This window comes from Sus scrofa, chromosome 9, assembly GCF_054392235.1.
Source record: "Sus scrofa isolate SSC_HxYL_T2T_F1_AM1 chromosome 9, Sscrofa_HxYL_maternal_Yorkshire_Landrace_v2.0, whole genome shotgun sequence".
NCBI classification, from domain to species: Eukaryota; Metazoa; Chordata; class Mammalia; order Artiodactyla; family Suidae; genus Sus; species Sus scrofa.
In genome coordinates, this window is record NC_139391.1 from 45993495 (window position 1) to 46010600 (window position 17106).

Here is a 17106-nt window from a genome sequence, read left to right on the forward strand (position 1 = left end):
GGTGGAGGCTCCAGGACTCCATGGCACAGCCTGCGTAGCAGCCCTGCGCCCGGTCTCCCCACTCACGGCGCCCCGCCTCCCGGCCTTTGACCCGCGCCGTTTCCGGTTGGAGACGTGGCTCGAGGCCGCCATCTTGGCAGGAGGCGAAGCGGCCGGCGCTCCTGTCAGGGGGGCAGCAGGTTCTGAGCGGCGGGTGCTCCCCTTCCTCCCACCCCAGCCGGAGTCGCAGTGGAGCTGGAGCGCGGGAGCGCCTCACCACCGCCCTCACCATGGTAAGACCTGAGCCGGACCCAGCTCCCTGGACGGCCTCGCTCGCCCGCTTTCCCTGCTGCCGGCCTGGTGCTGGGGCCAGAGGAGCCCCGCCCCGAGCGCCCGGAGCCGGTCGCTTCGCTGGGGCTCTGGGAGCGTTGTGGCCTTCCCTACCCTGTGTCCGACCTGTGGAGAGATCCGAGGGACCTGACTCCTCCAGTCGTCTGTCGTTGCGCCCACACCCCTCCCCCGCAATCGGCTGGGCACCCTGCTCTGCCAGGACTCAGGCCCTAAAACGGGCCTGGAGTTTTGCTCTGCAGGAACCTCTTAGTGATGTCCCGTGGACCCCACTCTGCGGACCAGGAAGCTAGTGTCCAGCAGGTTCCGTGGGTGCTTAGGCTCAGCAAGCCGGGCCTCTCAGGAGTTCTCTTCTGTAATCGGCTCACCTCCCCCCGGTGTTCCTTAGGCCATTGATGTTCTAAACCTAAATCTAAATCCGTTAGCGTTCCGGACTTTTTCTTTAGTTTGTTCAAAAGGGAGAAATAGAGGACAGTTCCGAAAAGAGGCCTAGAACAGGTAGGATTAACTTCTGGCACTAATTTGTAGGACCCAAGTGTTCCTGAAAGCTGCTACCTATTTCTGTAGATCTTGGGTAAGTCCATTTATCAGTGCGATTGAGTATATAGGTGTGTATGGAGCATTGTAGAAATGTGAGCAGATTAAGGAGAACACAGGCTTTCTGTCTTCAAGGAGCTTATAGTTCAGGTGAAATGAAATGTGTGTGTCAGATGTCTCACGGGAGTGAGAAAGGGTTCACACTCTGGGACTTGCTACTTGCCTTCAGTTGTGTTCCCATCTGTTGTTGAGACAGTTAAAATTAATGTGGATGGGATGGGACAAAACACAATGCTCAATCCACCAAATCTTGCTTTATTACTACCGCGGATGGGTATTTATGAAGCAGGAGAAATTTTTTGGTTCCAAACAAGCTATAAATTTATTTTTAAGTGCACTTTATGGCCTTCAGTCTTTTGAAGGATATTCCTTTTTTTAATTCTTTTTTTGTCAGTAGGTTCATAATTTGATTTAAAGCATTTTCCTACATGCTTCAGATATGATGATGTAATTTGGTGCCAGTCATATTAAGTTCTGTTGACAGCCTTTTTCGTGCTTGGGCTTTAAACCACTGAAAGATTTTCTTCAGCTTCAGGCATATAAATTGCATCAAGCAGGTTTGCCTCATAAAACTTTTATGTCGGACATAAAATTTCCAAAAAGTCCTTTCTTCATTTCCACTGGGAGGCTTAATATTTGGGTAGTGATTTTTAAGTTACTTTCCTTTTACATCCTGGGTGTACTTATAATGCATTTCAGAGTATATTATAATTTTAAAGTCAAAATTAAAGCCTTGTGTTACATAAACCAAACATAGGTGATCTTTACAAAAACCTTGTAAATCAAAGAGTTCCTGCTGGGTTGAGAATCCAACTGCAGGGAGTTCCCTTCGTGGTGCAGTGGAAAGAATCCTTAGGATGCAAGTTCAGTCCCTCAGTGGGTCAGGGATCTGGTGTTGCTGTGAGCTGTGGTGTAGGTTGCACACACCACCTGTATTCTGCCGTTGCTGTGGTTGTGGCATAGGACTGCAGCTGCAGCTCCAATTTGACCCCTAGTCTGGGAACTTCCATATGCTATGAGTACAGCCCTAAAAAGCAAAAAAAAAAAAAAAAAAGTAATCCTACTGCAGTGGTTCAGGTTGCTGCAGAGATATGGGTTTAATCTTTGGCCCTGCATAGTGGAGTAAAAATCTGGCATTGCTATGGCTGTGGTGTAGGTCACAGCTTCACCTCAGATTCATTCCCTGGACCCAGAAACTTCTGGGTGTGGCCATAAAAACAAAACAAAACAAAAACCTTTGTTTGTTGAAAAGTTCTTGGAACCTAGTACAATTTTTTTTTCCCCAATGCTATTTTTTTTTTTTTAAATCTTTTTATCTTTTCCAGGGCTGCACCCAAGGCATATGGAGTTTCCTAGGCCAGGGGTCAAATCAGAGCTACAGCTGCTGGCCTGCACCACAGCCATTGCAATGCCTGATCCAAGCTGCATCTGCATTCTACACCACAGTTCATGGCAATGCCAGATCCTTAACCCACTGAGCAAGGCCAGGGATGGAACTTGAAACCTCATGGTTCCTAGTCAGATTCGTTAAACACTGAGCCACAACGGGAACTCCCCCAATACTATTTTTAATTCATCAATAACCAGAGATAATGGTAGAGCCCTAGGTGTTGAGTGGTAAACATAAACATAAATTTTGCATGTTATTCTTACTCATGTGCATATACAGTTGTGTCATGTTTAACATATGCATATATGTCTTAGTTATTGGGGACTAGGCATGATCCAGTTACCCACAGATTTGTGTACTCTGGAGAACAACTTACTTCAGTACATTCTTCTCTGTTACATCTTAAGGCATTATTAAGTATTATCTTGTGTAATGTTTTGGGGTCATTTTCCTTTACAAAGAGATCTCTGAACAGAGAAATGTCTAAATAGCGTAACATTTTGTAAGATTTCTTGGATCTAAAAGTTGTAAGCAAATTTCTAAAAGTTGATTTTTCTTCCATATTTTTGTTACAAAATTTTCAAACGTAAAAAAGTCGAAAGAGCTTTACAGTGAACACTGTTGTAACGACCAGCTAGGTTCTGAAATTAACATTTCATTATTCTTGTTTTATCACACGTCTAACCATCCATCCATCCCTATAGCCATCTTTTTTTCTTAATGCTTTTTTTTTTTTTTTTTTTTTATCTTTTTTGCCTTTTCTAGGGCCGTTCCCACAACATTATGGAGGTTCCGAGGCTAGGGGTCTAATTGGAACTGTAGCCACCTGCCTACACCAAAGCCACAGCAACACAGTATCCGAGCCATGTCTTCAACCCACACCACAGCTCGTGGCAACGCCGGATCCTCAACCCACTGAGCAAGGCCAGGGATCAAACCCGCAACCTCATGGTTCCTAGTCAGATTCGTTAACCACTGAGCCACGGCAGGAACTCCATCTTTATGTACTTTTGAGTAGGTTGCAGATACCAGTACATAAATGTTGTTTTTTTGAAAAGTATATATCCTTTAGCTTTATTTATTGAAATTAGAGTAAAATGTCCTCCACTGCAAAGTCCTAGTTGGGAAATAAAAGAACAAATGCAAAAACAAATGGCTAATGATACTTTGTTATAAAATGAAGTACAAAAAAAGCATCTTTTGATCTTTTTTCTTCAAATTAATGAGAACATGTTCTTATTTTCTTAATATTTGCCAGATATCATTATAGTCAGCTCTTTTAATAAACTTATTTGAATGAGCTTTATTTTATTTTATTTTGTTTGTCTTTTTGCCTTTTTTAGGGCCACTCCTGCAGCATATGGAGGTTCCTAGGCTAGGGGTCTAATCAGAGCTGTAGCTGCCAGCCTACACCACAGCCACAGCAATGTGGGATCTGAGCCGTGTCTTCGACCTACACCACAGCTCACGGCAACGCTGGATCCTTAACCCACTGAGCAAGGGGAGGGATCGAACCCACAACCTCATGGTTCCTAGTCGGATTTGTTAACCACTGAGCCACGATGGGAACTCAAAAAACTTTTTTTTTTTGGTCTTTTTTTTTTTTTAAGGGCTACACCCGTGGCATATGGAGGTTCCCAGGCCAGGGGTCAAATCAGAGCTACAGCTGCTGGCCTACACCACAGCCACAGCAATGTCTGATCTGAGCTGCATCTGCGACCTACACCACAGCTCACGGCAATGCCTGATCCTTAACCCACTGAGCAAGGCCAGGGATTGAACCTGCAACCTCATGGTTCCTAGTCAGATTTGTTTCTGCTGCGCCACGATGGGAACTCCATGAATAAACTTTATATTAGCACTAATATATAGCACTAATCTGTAAAATCTTGTTTTATCTACAGTTTTACTTGTTTACTAAATATAGGCAATGAATAAATTTGCTGTAGTAATCACAGTATGTTCAGTTCCCAAAAGTCGTTGGTTATTAGAAAGCTAGGATTTGAGTTTGTATGGCTATACATGATGGGGGAAACTGAAATCCTATTTTTATTTTTATTTTTTCCCACATACAGTACAGCAGCTGCACAGCTATTGTATTCTTTATGTATCTTTTTGAGAGGAAAGGAAAAAATGAAAATAATTTGCTCGAGTTTCCACTGATTTGCCATCTATTTATTCCCCAAATTGGAAGTACACTGTAGAAACTGAGAATGATGTCCTTTTATTTTTATTCTTTACAGGTTTTTATTTTTTGTTTTAGAAAGGAAACTTGTGATGAGCTTAAATCTCTTACTGAGTAACTTCAAGTTTTGGTTTTGTATTTGGTCTAGATCTTACTGTGATCTTCCCCTGGATTTGATTTTATCTATAACTACTTCATGCAAAGGAGAAAGACAAAATGATTTTCTCTGAAGTTGTAGAAACTAGCCTTAATATGGTCATGAATTATATATATGTGTCATCATTATGATGAATTATGAAAGAGAAGGTAACTGGTTAATTCTGGAAGTAAGGAAAAGCCCTTGACTTTTTTCTTTAGGGAATTGTGCATATTTATGCTGAATTACTACGTGTTACTCTTGAATCTATCACTAGTGGGGATGAGGGGATATGCAGCTATTTGGTACATGTATATTATACACACTGATTTTAAACAGTTTGACTTTTGGCAGCTTAATATTAATGTAAAATATGGCTCCAGAGTAGTTTCTACTGGAGCAGTGGGTGTGAAATGGAGGTATTGCACATTTTCTGTTGCTGTAAATTTTTCAAATGCTACACTTATAGAATCTTAAAGATGGGAGTTCCCTTGTGGTACATCGGGTTAAGGATTTGGTGCTGTCACTGCAACATCTCAGGCCACTGCAATGGTGCAGGTTCAGTCTCTGGCCCAGGAACTTCTATGTGCCCTGAGCACAGCCAGAAAAACAAACACAAAAAAATCTTTATAAAGATGTACAGCCTACTTTATTTTTGGGTTTTTTTGTTTCATTTGTTTTTTGGCTGCACCCACGGCATGCTGAAGTTCCCGGGTCAGGGATTGAACCCACACCACAGCAGTGATGCTACAGTGACAACACCAGATCCTTAACCCTCTGAGCCACAAGAGGACTCCTAAAGTCACTTTAGATTTCATATAAATTAGTCTCTTTTAGGGATATTTCAAGAAGCGATTAAGTGATAATTAATGGCAGAGGCAGAACAGAAGCCTAATTCTCCAGATTTCTTTACTTAAGGGACTTCCTTTGGTGGGGGGGGCACACCTGCAGCATGTGGAAGTTCCCATGCTAGAGGTCTAATTGGAGCTGTAGCTGCTGGCGTACACCACAGCTCACAGCAATGCTGGATCCCTAAGCCACTGAGTGAGTCCAGGGATTGAACCCGCATCTTCATGGATCCTGGTTGGTTTCATTAACTGCTGAGCCACAAAGGGAACTTCCTCAAGGAACTTTCTGATCCATGTAGTTAAAGCTGTGTAGGAGAGAATTTTTATTCAATCCAAAAACAATTGATAATATACTCAAACTACTTTAAGTATTATTAAGAGAAAAATTGTTTGACAAATTTCAACCTAATGGGAAATTTTATTTTGTTTTTTCAACAGTCCTGATGAGATCATCGGCATGACTTCTGGGTCCTCAGTTTTTATATTTATAAAACAGTCAAAGGCTCTTGAAAGTTTCTTTTAGGTCTAAAAAGAAAATGTAAAAAAATAAATAAATAACTTCATGGAGAATCATGCATATTCATTCTTCCTGAAAGAAAATCACATCAGATTACACTAGGAACAATTAACTTACCTTTTAGTGTATACTATAATAATTTTTAGACATTGGTAAACATTAATGTGAAAAGAAGTTTATTTCAAGGCATTTGAGAAGATGAATGTTAATTTAGAACAGGTTTAATTTATCTTGTTTTGAGTTGACCATATTTTCCAGCCATGTTTGAATAACAGTGAATAGAAATCTGTGTCAGCTTCCTGGACCCTGTGATTGTGGTGTCTTGGGTGTTTCAAGGTTAAGAGCCATATTTAGTGTGGGGCACTTTGGTCCTGCCTTGGGAGCCTTATATTGCTTGTATCTGGATACTGGAATGACTCAAAGAGAGTCTCAGTTTTCCTGCTTGGGACCTACTGTTTTACACTGCTGTTTCTTCATCTTTATGTACTCAATTCCCCTGATTCATCAAAGCATAACTTAAATACTTTTGTTCTGTCATGTCAGCAGTGGTCTTGTGAGCTGAAAGTAATCTCTTCCTCCTCTGAATTCCCATAGCACATTACTTAACATGTTCTGCCTAGTATTACAGTTATTTATGTTTGTGTCCCTACTAGGCTGCTGCTGGATTTTTTGTTTTGGGGGGATTTTTTTTTTTTTTTGAAGTATAATAGACATATAACGTATTACTTTCAACATAATGATTTGATATTTATGTATATTGTGAAATAATCACCAAAATAAGTCTAGTGAACATTTGTCACTATTTAGTTATGAGTTATTTTTTCTTTTCATAGATGTGAGAACTTTTGAGATCTTGCTGGATTTCTTTCTTTCTTTCTTTTTTTTTTTTTTGTCTTTTTAGAGCTGCACCCGAAGCTTATGAAAGTTTCCAGGCTAGGGGTTGAACTGGAGCTACAGCCGCCAGCCTGTGCCACAGCCACAACAACGCCAGATCTGAGCCGCATCTGTGACACATGCTGTAGCTCATGGCAACACTGTGATGCCAGGGATTGAACCCACATCCTCGTGGATACTAATTGGGCTTGTTACTGCTGATCCACAATGGGAACTCTGAGATCTTGCTAGATTTCTTAAGGGAAGAATCTTACTAATTTCCTCTTGCTGTTTCCAGAGAGCATCTAGTGTGTATAGTAGGTGTCCAATAAATAATTATCTTATTAATTCTTAAAATAATACTGCTAACATGGAGATTTTCAGTACCTGTTATTACCCTTTGACCATGCTCCATCAATGCAGCAAAGTGGATGAGTTGCCCCTCTGTATAGCATACACCTTTCTGTTTACAGATTGCCTTTAATTTCTTTTTCCCTTTCATGTTGCCTTTGATGATGATAATTTTTACCTAAACTCTATCTGCATGGTATGGAGACGTTTATGTTTTCTTTCGTTTTTATTTTTATGTTTGTCTTTTTAGGGCCGCACCCATGGCATATGGAAGTTCCCAGGCTAGGGGTCGAATTGGAGCTGTAGCCCCAGGCCTACAGTTCAGCCACAGCAACAGGGGATCCAAGCCAGGTCTCTGACCTAAACCACAGCTTATGGCAACACTGGATTATTTAATCCACTGAGCAAGGCCAGGGATCGAACCTGTGTCCTCATGAATACTAGTTGGGTTCGTTACTGCTGAGCCACAGTGGGAACTCCTGGAGGCATTTTATTTATTTCTTTTAAATTTTTTTGGCTTTTTAGGAGCACACCCGAGGCATATGGAGGTTCCCAGGCTAGGGGGCCAATGAGAGCTACAGCTGCTGGTCTACGCCACAGCAATGCCAGATCCGAGCCGAATCTGTGACCTGCACCACAGCTCACAGCAACTCTGGATCCTTAACCCACTGAGCAAGGCAAGGGATCAAACACGTAACCTCATGGTTCCTAATCAGATTCATTTCTGCTGCGCCACAACCGGAACTCCCTGGAAGCATTTTAAATTCCAGCTGCCATTGTGGCTTACTGGTTAAGGACCCGACATAGTCTCTGTGAGATTGGTGGTTTGATCCTTGGCCTTGCTCAGTGAGTTAAGGGTCTGGCGTTGGTGCAAGCTGCTGTGTAGATTGCAATTGCTGTTTGGATCCAGTGTGGCTGTGACTGTGGCGTAGGCCTCAGCTGCAGCTCTGATTGAGCCCCTAGCCTGGGAACTTCCATTATGCCCCAGGCATAGCCGTAAAAAGAAAAAAAATTCCATCTGCCTAAGAACTACTCTGAAACCTACAAACATTGTTTCTAACAGGTTTATTATTATTAGGCATATTCGATATGGGCTTTGCATTAAGTCAGCATATTTATATAGGTCTAAAGGTTTGGTCTGAGTAGTCCTTTTTTGAGGTAGACATTTGACTTCAAGTGTTTAAATTGTGTGCTTAGTATCTTTATGTACTTGTGTTTTATTTTATTTCTTTAAAACCATAGAAAATTCTAAGGTAGGGGACCACATAATTCTTAGGACTGTGGTTCTCAGCCTCCCCCTCTCTGCCCCATGAAGAAGGCCTCTAGAAGTATTAAATTTATAATATGCCCCATTTATTTGTAATATTTCTCACTGCATAAAGTGATTATGGGTCACTTGAGAATTTCTACTGTAGAGGATCTGTGAACTCTGAAATTTTATATAAAATGTTGTAGGAAGAGAGTCTGTGTCCATTATTTAAACATTAAAATATTGCCAAACCCATGAAGGTAAAAATCCATTAACTTGAAGTGATAACTTTCTTGGCAACTTTATTTTTTTTTTTTTAATTTCTTTTTTTGTCTTTTTGCCATTTCTTGGGCCGCTCCCATGGCATATGGAGTTTCCCAGGCTAGGGGTCTAATTGGAGCTGTAGCTGCCAGCCTATGCCAGAGCCACAGCAACTCGGGATCTGAGCCGCGTCTGCAACCTACACCACAGCTCACGGCAACGCCGGATCGTTAACCCACTGAGCAAGGCCAGGGATCGAACCCGCAACCTCATGGTTCCTAGTCGGATTCGTTAACCACTGCGCCACGACGGGAACTCCGGCAACTTTATTTTTAATGTGCTGTTTTACATTGTGAATATATGTGGTATAAGTTACATAGTGCTTTGGTTTACATTTTTATTATACTCATCTGGCCCTCATAATAGCTCCTGAAATAGATGATGCTCCATTTTATAAGAGAAAAAAACTGAGGCTAAGAGAAGGTAAGTAACTTAAAGTCAGGCAGATAATAAATAGAACAAAAATTAGGATCCATAGTCATTCGGTTTTCCTGATATGTTAACTTGGTTCTTGGCAAATTTAGAACACTTTTTTTGGGGGGGGGGGGCTGCACTTGCAGCATATGAAGTTTCCTGAGCTAGGTATTGAACCTTAGCCACAGCAGTGACAACAACAAATCCTTAACCGCTAAGGCACCAGGGAACTCCTAGAACACTATTTCTAATTCACATAGTTTTGGGGGAAAAGAGAAAACAATGTAAGGGAATTCCTCATTTTCCTAATGATTTATATTAAGGAAAACTTTTTGGAATATATAGAGTTTTAGGACTGTAGCACAAATAGTTAAATGTATTCTTAAAATATTTAATAATTTACTTATACATACTATTAAAAGTTGTATGGGTAAGATTTTTTTTTTTTTTTTTTTTTTTTTGTCTTTTTGCCATTTCTTCGGCCGCTCCCATGGCATATGGAGGGTTCCCAGGCTAGGGGTCTAATCGGAGCTGTAGCTGCCAGCCTACGCCAGAGCCACAGCAACTCGGGATCCGAGCCGCGTCTGCTACCTACACCACAGCTAACGGCAATGCCGGATCCTTAACCCACTGAGCAAGGGCAGGGATCGAACCCGCAACCTCATGGTTCCTAGTCGGGTTCGTTAACCACTGCGCCATGATGGGAACTCCACGATTTTTAATTGAGAAATAATTTCTTTTTTCTTTCTGAGCCATGATCAATGGGAACTCCAAGAGAAAATTTTAATTTGAGAGGTTAAACAGTTGTTGAATCATGATTCAAGTAAGATTTATACATTGTAATTAGTTGACATGACATTTTTTTTATTTAAAAAAAATTTGGGGAAGTTCACTTCGTGGCTCAGTGGTTGATGCATCGGACTAGGAACCATGAGGCTGTGGGTTCTATCCCTGGCCTCGCTCAGTGGGTTAAGGAGCTGGCCTTGCCGTGAGCTGTGGTATGTGTAGGTTACAGACGTGGCTCAGATTCCGAGTTGCTGTGGCTCTGGTAGAGGCCTGCAGCTCCAGCTCCAGTTGGACCCCTACCCAGGGAACCTCCATATGCCGTGGGTGCGGCCCTTGAAAAATACAAAAAGACCAAAAAAAAAAAGAAAAAAGAAAAAAAAAGAAATTTGGCTGCGTCCTTGGCATGCAAAAGTTCCTGAGCCCAGGATTGAACCTGTGCCATAGCAGCGATCCAAGCCACAGCAGTAACAACACTGGATCCTTAACCCTTTGTGCCACCAGGGAACTCCTATTTTTGGATATGACTCTTAAAAATCTATTTTAATGTATGGATTTGACTTCCATTCCTTTTTCTTTTAATTGAAATATAATTCATGTACAATAAGATTTAGCCTTTCAATTTTATTTTTATCATTTTGTCTTTTTAGGGCAACACCCACAGCACATGGAGGTTCCCAGGCTAGGGATTGAACAGGAGCTCTAGCTGCCAGCCTACACCAGAGCCACAGCAACAGCAACATGGAATTCGAGCCATGTCTGCGACCTACATCATAGCTCATGGCAATGCCAGATCCTTACCCCACTGAGCAAGGCCAAGGATCGAACCTGCGTCCTTGTGGATATTAGATTCATTAACTGCTGAGCCACAGTGGGAACTCTTAGCTTTTTAATTTTAAAAGAAGTTCTAGGGCCAGGGTCAGATCTGTGCCACAGTTGTAACCATAGCCATAGCAGAGACAATGCTGGATCTTTAATCCACTGAGCCATAAGGGAATTCCACCACCTACATATTTCTGGAAAAAGGGAAAGGTAGTTGCTGCTTCAGCTCATGGATCACAAGCAGGTATGTCTCTGTATTGGCTCACTGAAAGTTTATATGACTTTTATATGAAAAAATTTTTATGTCTGAATAAGGTAAGATTTTTTTTTTTCTTTTTAGGGCAACACATGCAGCATATGGAAATTCCCCGGCTAGGGGTTGAATCTGAGCTGCGTCTGTGAGCTATGCCACAGCTTGTGGCACTGCTGGATCCTTAACCCCCTGAGCGAGGCCAGGGTTCAAACCCACATCCTCATGGATACTAGTCAGCTCTTAACCTGCTGAGCTGCAATAGAGACTCCCACGGTGATCATTTTGAAATGTGTAGCAATGTCGAATAACTATGTTGTACACCAGGAAGGAACATAGTGTTGTAGGTCAGTTTTTTTGTGTATGTGTGTTTAGTTTCTTTTTTATTTTAGTTTTTTATTTTTGCTTTTTAGGACGGTGCCCGAGGCATATGGAGGTTCCCAGGCTAGGGGTCAAATTGAAACTGTGGCCTCCGGCCTACACCACAGCCACATATGCTGGAATAATTAAAGTAAATTTCAGGAGTTCCGTCGTGGCGCAGTGGTTAACGAATCCGACTAGGAACCATGAGGTTGCGGGTTCGGTCCCTGCCCTTGCTCAGTAGGTTGATGATCTGGCGTTGCCGTGAACTGTGGTGTAGGTTGCAGATGCGGCTCGGATCCCACGTTGCTGTGGCTCTGGTGTAGGCTGGTGGCTACAGCTCCGATTAGACCCCTAGCCTGGGAACCCTCCATATGCCGCGGGAGCGGCCCAAGAAACAGCAAAAAGACAATAAATAAATAAATAATTAATTAATTAAAAAAAAAATATATATATAAAAAAGTAAATTTCAATGTAGAGGTGATAGAGACATAAAATCATATCACTGCCTTAAATATGCTTCTTTCTAAACTTGCAGTTGTTAATTGGGAAATAGAGCCGTTGATAGCCTTGTTTTTGAGATTTCACATGAGAAAATTTGCCACATGTTCATCGGCAGTAAATCAGTAAAAATAAAATTAGAGGGAAATTATTTGTGCAAGATATAGATCAAATACTTTTCCAGTATAGATTGTTTTTACCTAGCTGCTTGGAAATAAGCATGATGGTAATTATCTCCCAGATATTTTAATGACCTGTTTTTGATGGAAAAGGACATTGTGTTCTATAATTATTATAAAACTATATTGATGTTTTAAAACCTTAAGAATATTTATTCACATTGACTCATTTTTTTCTTCAAGGTGGTTAATTGTTGAGGACAGGTTTCAGGCTGAGAAGCCTGACCAATAGGATGTTGATATTTTAGAGGTTGTAGCCTAGCAGTGAGGCTTCCAAAATGTGTAAATAGTCTTTTTGTTACTTGTACTTGTCAACTTTTGAGTTCTTGAACTGAAGAGATTTTTTTAACACTGTACTTAATTTTCTGACTTCTCTCTGATGGCATTTGGGGTCTCTTCTTTGGTGCTTTATTTATTTATTTATTTGTGTATTTATTTCTTATGGCCGCACCTTTGGCTTATGGAAGTTCCCAGGCTAGGGGTCGAATCAGAGCTGCACCTGCCAGCCTACGCCACAGCCATAGCAACTCGGGATCCAAGCCACATCTGTGACCTATACCACAGCTTCTTGCAACACCAGGTCCTTAACCCACTGAGAGCAGGGCCAGGGATTGAACCCGCATTCTTATGAATACTAGTCACGTTCGTTACTACTGAGCCACAACAGGGACTCTGGTGCTTTGTTTTGTTTAATGAAATACCTGAAAAAAAGTCTCTGAAAAAAGGCTGTTGGTCTTGATCATTGCTCAGTGTCAAAACCTGTATGAAACATTGAGTCATTTAGTTTTTCATTTTATAGATTGTTTACATGTCTGGAGGTAAGATAGTGTGGGATGGGAAGGTTAATCAAAGAACAGAAGATAAATTTAGATTTGCTAGCTTGGTTCCATATTCCAAGTAAAAATGACAGGAAGAGTCAGGGGCCTCATGTAAACATTGAATCTACTTGATCAGAGGTGTTTTGGTTGTAGATTTCTCTGTTCTTCTTTGAGTTCTTTATGGAGGATCTTCTATAGAGTATCTTCTCTTTATGGGTCTACCCAGTTCTGAGTAACAGGGCACTCAGTCTAAGTCCATGAAGACCTAGAAAAAATTATTTATTTACTAGGGTTTTTTTTATAGGTATGTTATTGAAAAATAGGAATAACAGCTTAATATTCCTCTATCTTTGCCTTATGAATAACATACTATAATTAAAAGAGCAATGAAGTAGAGTTTGAAATTCAGCATTCTAATAGTAGTCATATCACTAAATAAGTGTGCCATTTTATGGAAGATTTGAAGATGCTGCGAAAACAAATGTAAAGAAATAATTAGTAATGATTTATGCATATGTTCCTGGCAGGTGTTGTTGGCAGCAGCGGTCTGCACGAAAGCAGGAAAGGCTATTGTTTCTCGACAATTTGTAGAGATGACCCGAACTCGGATTGAGGGCTTGTTAGCAGCTTTTCCAAAGCTCATGAACACTGGAAAACAACATACATTTGTTGAAACAGAGAGCGTCAGATATGTTTACCAACCTATGGAGAAACTGTACATGGTACTGATCACTACCAAAAACAGCAATATCTTAGAAGATCTGGAGACTCTAAGGCTCTTTTCAAGAGTGGTAAGAGTCCTGTTAATACCGGGTTACAGTTTTTGGTTTTAAATTTTTTGTGTGAAATTATTTTTTCCCTAAAGCAGCTGATGCTTATCAGTTTGCATGCTCCATGCCCCTAACCCCGACCCCAGCACCTTATAGTTACAGTTCTTTATTCATTCAGCAAACATTTACTAGGTATCTTAGACTGTAAGTATTCCAAAGGAGAATATGAGAATTGCCCTTTTGTTTCCTAGTTCTCTAGCAGTTACTCTAACCTGCCTTTGTGGTTCTGATACTTGTTTGGCCATGTTTTTAGATAATGTTCTTTAGGTAAGATTTGTTGGTGTAGCTACACATATACAAAGACTGTATCCAAAGTCTTGCTTAAAATAAAGAGTGATAGGGAGTTCCTTGATGTTCTAGTGGTTGGGATTTGGCACTTTTTCACTGCTGCGGCCCAGTTTCAGTTCCTAGATTGGGAATTGAGATTCCCACATCAAGCCACTATGTGCTGCAGCCAAAAAAAATAGTAGTAGAAGGAGCTAATAAAGGGATTCAGGCTTACTGAAATTTGTGTACTTTATCTATTTAGTTTTTTAGTTTAAAAATTTTTTTTCTTTTTGGCCACACCCACGGCACGTAGAGTTCTTGGGCCAAGAATCAAATCCATGTTACAGCAGTGACAACGCTGGATCCTTAACCCACTGAGCCACAAGGGAGCTCCAGAAGTTTGTATATTTTATTTTTAAAAAATTTTTTTTGTTTTGAAATTTAAATTTTTTAATTTTTTTTAGGGCTGCACCCAAGCCATGTGGAAGTTCCAGGCTACGGTTCGAATTGGAGCTGCCGCTGTTGGCCTACAGCACAGCTCACGGCAATGCCAGATTCTTAACCTACTGAGTGAGGCCAGGGATCAAACTCGCATCCTCATGGATACTAATCCATGAGGATTCTTAACCTGCTGCACTACAACAGGGACTCCTAGAAGTTTGTGTACTTTAAAGATTAAGACTTGGAAAACATAACAGTTGATAAATCTAAGTCTTTTTCATCACTCTCCGTGATTAGATTCCTGAATATTGCCGAGCCTTGGAAGAGAATGAAATATCTGAGCACTGTTTTGATTTGATTTTTGCATTTGATGAAATTGTTGCCCTCGGATACCGGGAGAATGTTAACCTGGCACAGATCAGAACTTTCACAGAAATGGATTCTCATGAGGAGAAGGTGTTCAGAGCAGTGAGAGAGGTAAGTAGGGTCTTCTTTGGGACTGCTGGGTTTGTATATCTTTATTTTAGACTTCACTGCCTGATTTTCCTGTTGCTATTCACTAGTCTACACTGTACTCAAAGCTACATCCATGTCTCTTTTCATAGACTCAAGAACGTGAAGCCAAGGCTGAGATGCGGCGTAAAGCAAAGGAGTTACAACAGGCCCGAAGAGATGCAGAAAGACAGGGCAAAAAAGCACCAGGATTTGGGGGATTTGGAAGCTCCACAGTATCTGGAAGCAGCACAGCTGCTATGATCACAGAGACCATCATTGAAACTGATAAACCAAAAGTGGCACCTGCACCAGCCAGGTATAATCCAGTGTATTACCTAGTGTGCAATACTAGAATGAAAGATGAAGCCTATATGTATGTATCTTAGAGTGATATGATTTCTAGGCAAACTGTAAATAATGAGTGACTTAATGAAGTGAGATGTAATATTAATCTTGACTACATAATTTGGGGATAAAGAAAAAATCTGAATGTGGAATTTTTCCTTTTGTGTGAGAGAGTTCTTTTGCAAATTATATCATGATCTTAATTTCCTATGAAAGTTGCCTTATTTTGGGAGAAGAGGGGATTTTTTTTTTTTTTTTTTTTTTTTTTGGTCTCTTTAACCTCCCCCCTCCAGCATATGGAAGTTCCCAGGCTAAGGGTCCAATCAGAGCTGTAGCTTTTGGCCTACGCCACAGCCACAGCAATGCAGGATCCGAGCCACATCTTCGACCTAGACCATAGCTCACGGCAATGCTGGATCTTTAACTCTAACCCCCTGAGTAAGGCCAGGGATTGAACCCGTGTCCTTGTGGATCCTAATTGGGTTGTTACCACTGAGCCATGATGGTAACTCCGAAGAGGAAATATTTAACTATTCATGGAACATTTTATTTTTCCTTTTTGGCCTTGCCTGCTGCAAGTGGAAGCTTCCAGGCCAAGGATTGAACCTGTGCCACAGCAGTGACAACGCCAGGTCTTTAACACTGAGACACAGAGGAACCCTTGGAACATGTAATTTTAGTTTAGTGTTCATAAATGTATTTGGGGGGAAATCTGAACTACCTGAAATTAAATACAAAAGTTTGTATACAGGTATATTTATCTGAATTGAACATAGAAAGCTTTTCATCAGATCATAATTCTTATAAAAGTATGCCTTTGGTTTTTGGGTACTTGAAGCTTACATATTAATTGCCCAATTTGGGCAGGGAGTAGTCTAGTTGTCCACTCAACATTAGGAAGTTCAGTTTTTCCCTCGAGGTACTCACATTCCTCTTAAAGAACAACTTCAGGGAAAGCTTCAGTAATAGGGAGTATTAATTCGTTTTTAATTTTTTAAATCATGTGAATGTCTTTTCTGATTTTTGTGTTCTTCCACTTAGGCCTTCAGGCCCTAGCAAAGCTTTGAAACTGGGAGCCAAAGGAAAGGAAGTAGATAACTTTGTGGACAAATTGAAATCTGAAGGTGAAACTATCATGTCCTCCAATATGGGCAAGCGTACCTCTGATGCAACCAAAGTGCATGCTCCTCCCATTAATATGGAAAGGTAAGTAGTAACTCTTTAAGTAAAAATACTACATAGTGTTAAAAAATTTCTTTATCTCAATGCGTTGTAAGTTCTTTTTGTGTCTTTTAATTTCTCCAGATTTGAACAACTTAAGAGTATATTCTAGGTATGAACATGAGGTCTTCTTTTTTGTCCTCTCTTAACTGTGATTGGGGATTCTTAGCCATTTAATTTACCATTTTATCAACTCTGTTGTCTGAATTTAACAAAAATAATTTGTCTTCATGCCTAGTGTGTACTTGTCTCTTAAAATGGACTTTTTTTTTGTCTTTAGGGCTGCACCTGTGGCATATAGAGGTTCCCAGGCTAGGGGTAGAATTGGAGTTATAGCTGCTGGCCTACACCACAGTCACAGCAACGTGGGACACAGCTCATGGCAACACCAGATCCTTAACCCACGGAGCAAGGCCAGGGATTGAACCAGCGTCCTCATGGATACTAGTTGGGTTTGTTTGCCACTGAGCCATGACGGGAACTCCAGACTTTTTTTTTTTTAAGTATACTTGATTTACAATGTGTTAGTTTCACGTGCACAGCACAGTGATTTTATTTATACGTATATGTATTCTTTTTCAGATTC

The 17106-nt window shown here is 40.8% G+C and overlaps 2 protein-coding genes across 2 annotated transcripts in view; both read left to right on the forward strand.

Moving 5' to 3' along the window:
• Positions 1–17106, forward strand: part of IL10RA (interleukin 10 receptor subunit alpha) — a 926736-nt gene that overhangs the window by 555255 nt on the left and 354375 nt on the right. The window lies entirely within an intron of this gene.
• Positions 117–17106, forward strand: part of ARCN1 (archain 1) — a 33728-nt gene continuing 16738 nt past the window's right edge. The window contains exons 1-5 of the mRNA XM_003357318.5: positions 117–272; positions 13449–13712; positions 14757–14936; positions 15065–15270; positions 16341–16505. Of these exons, the coding sequence (XP_003357366.1) occupies positions 270–272; positions 13449–13712; positions 14757–14936; positions 15065–15270; positions 16341–16505 (818 nt within the window). The 5' untranslated portion in view covers positions 117–269. The remainder of the gene's footprint in view (positions 273–13448; positions 13713–14756; positions 14937–15064; positions 15271–16340; positions 16506–17106) is intronic.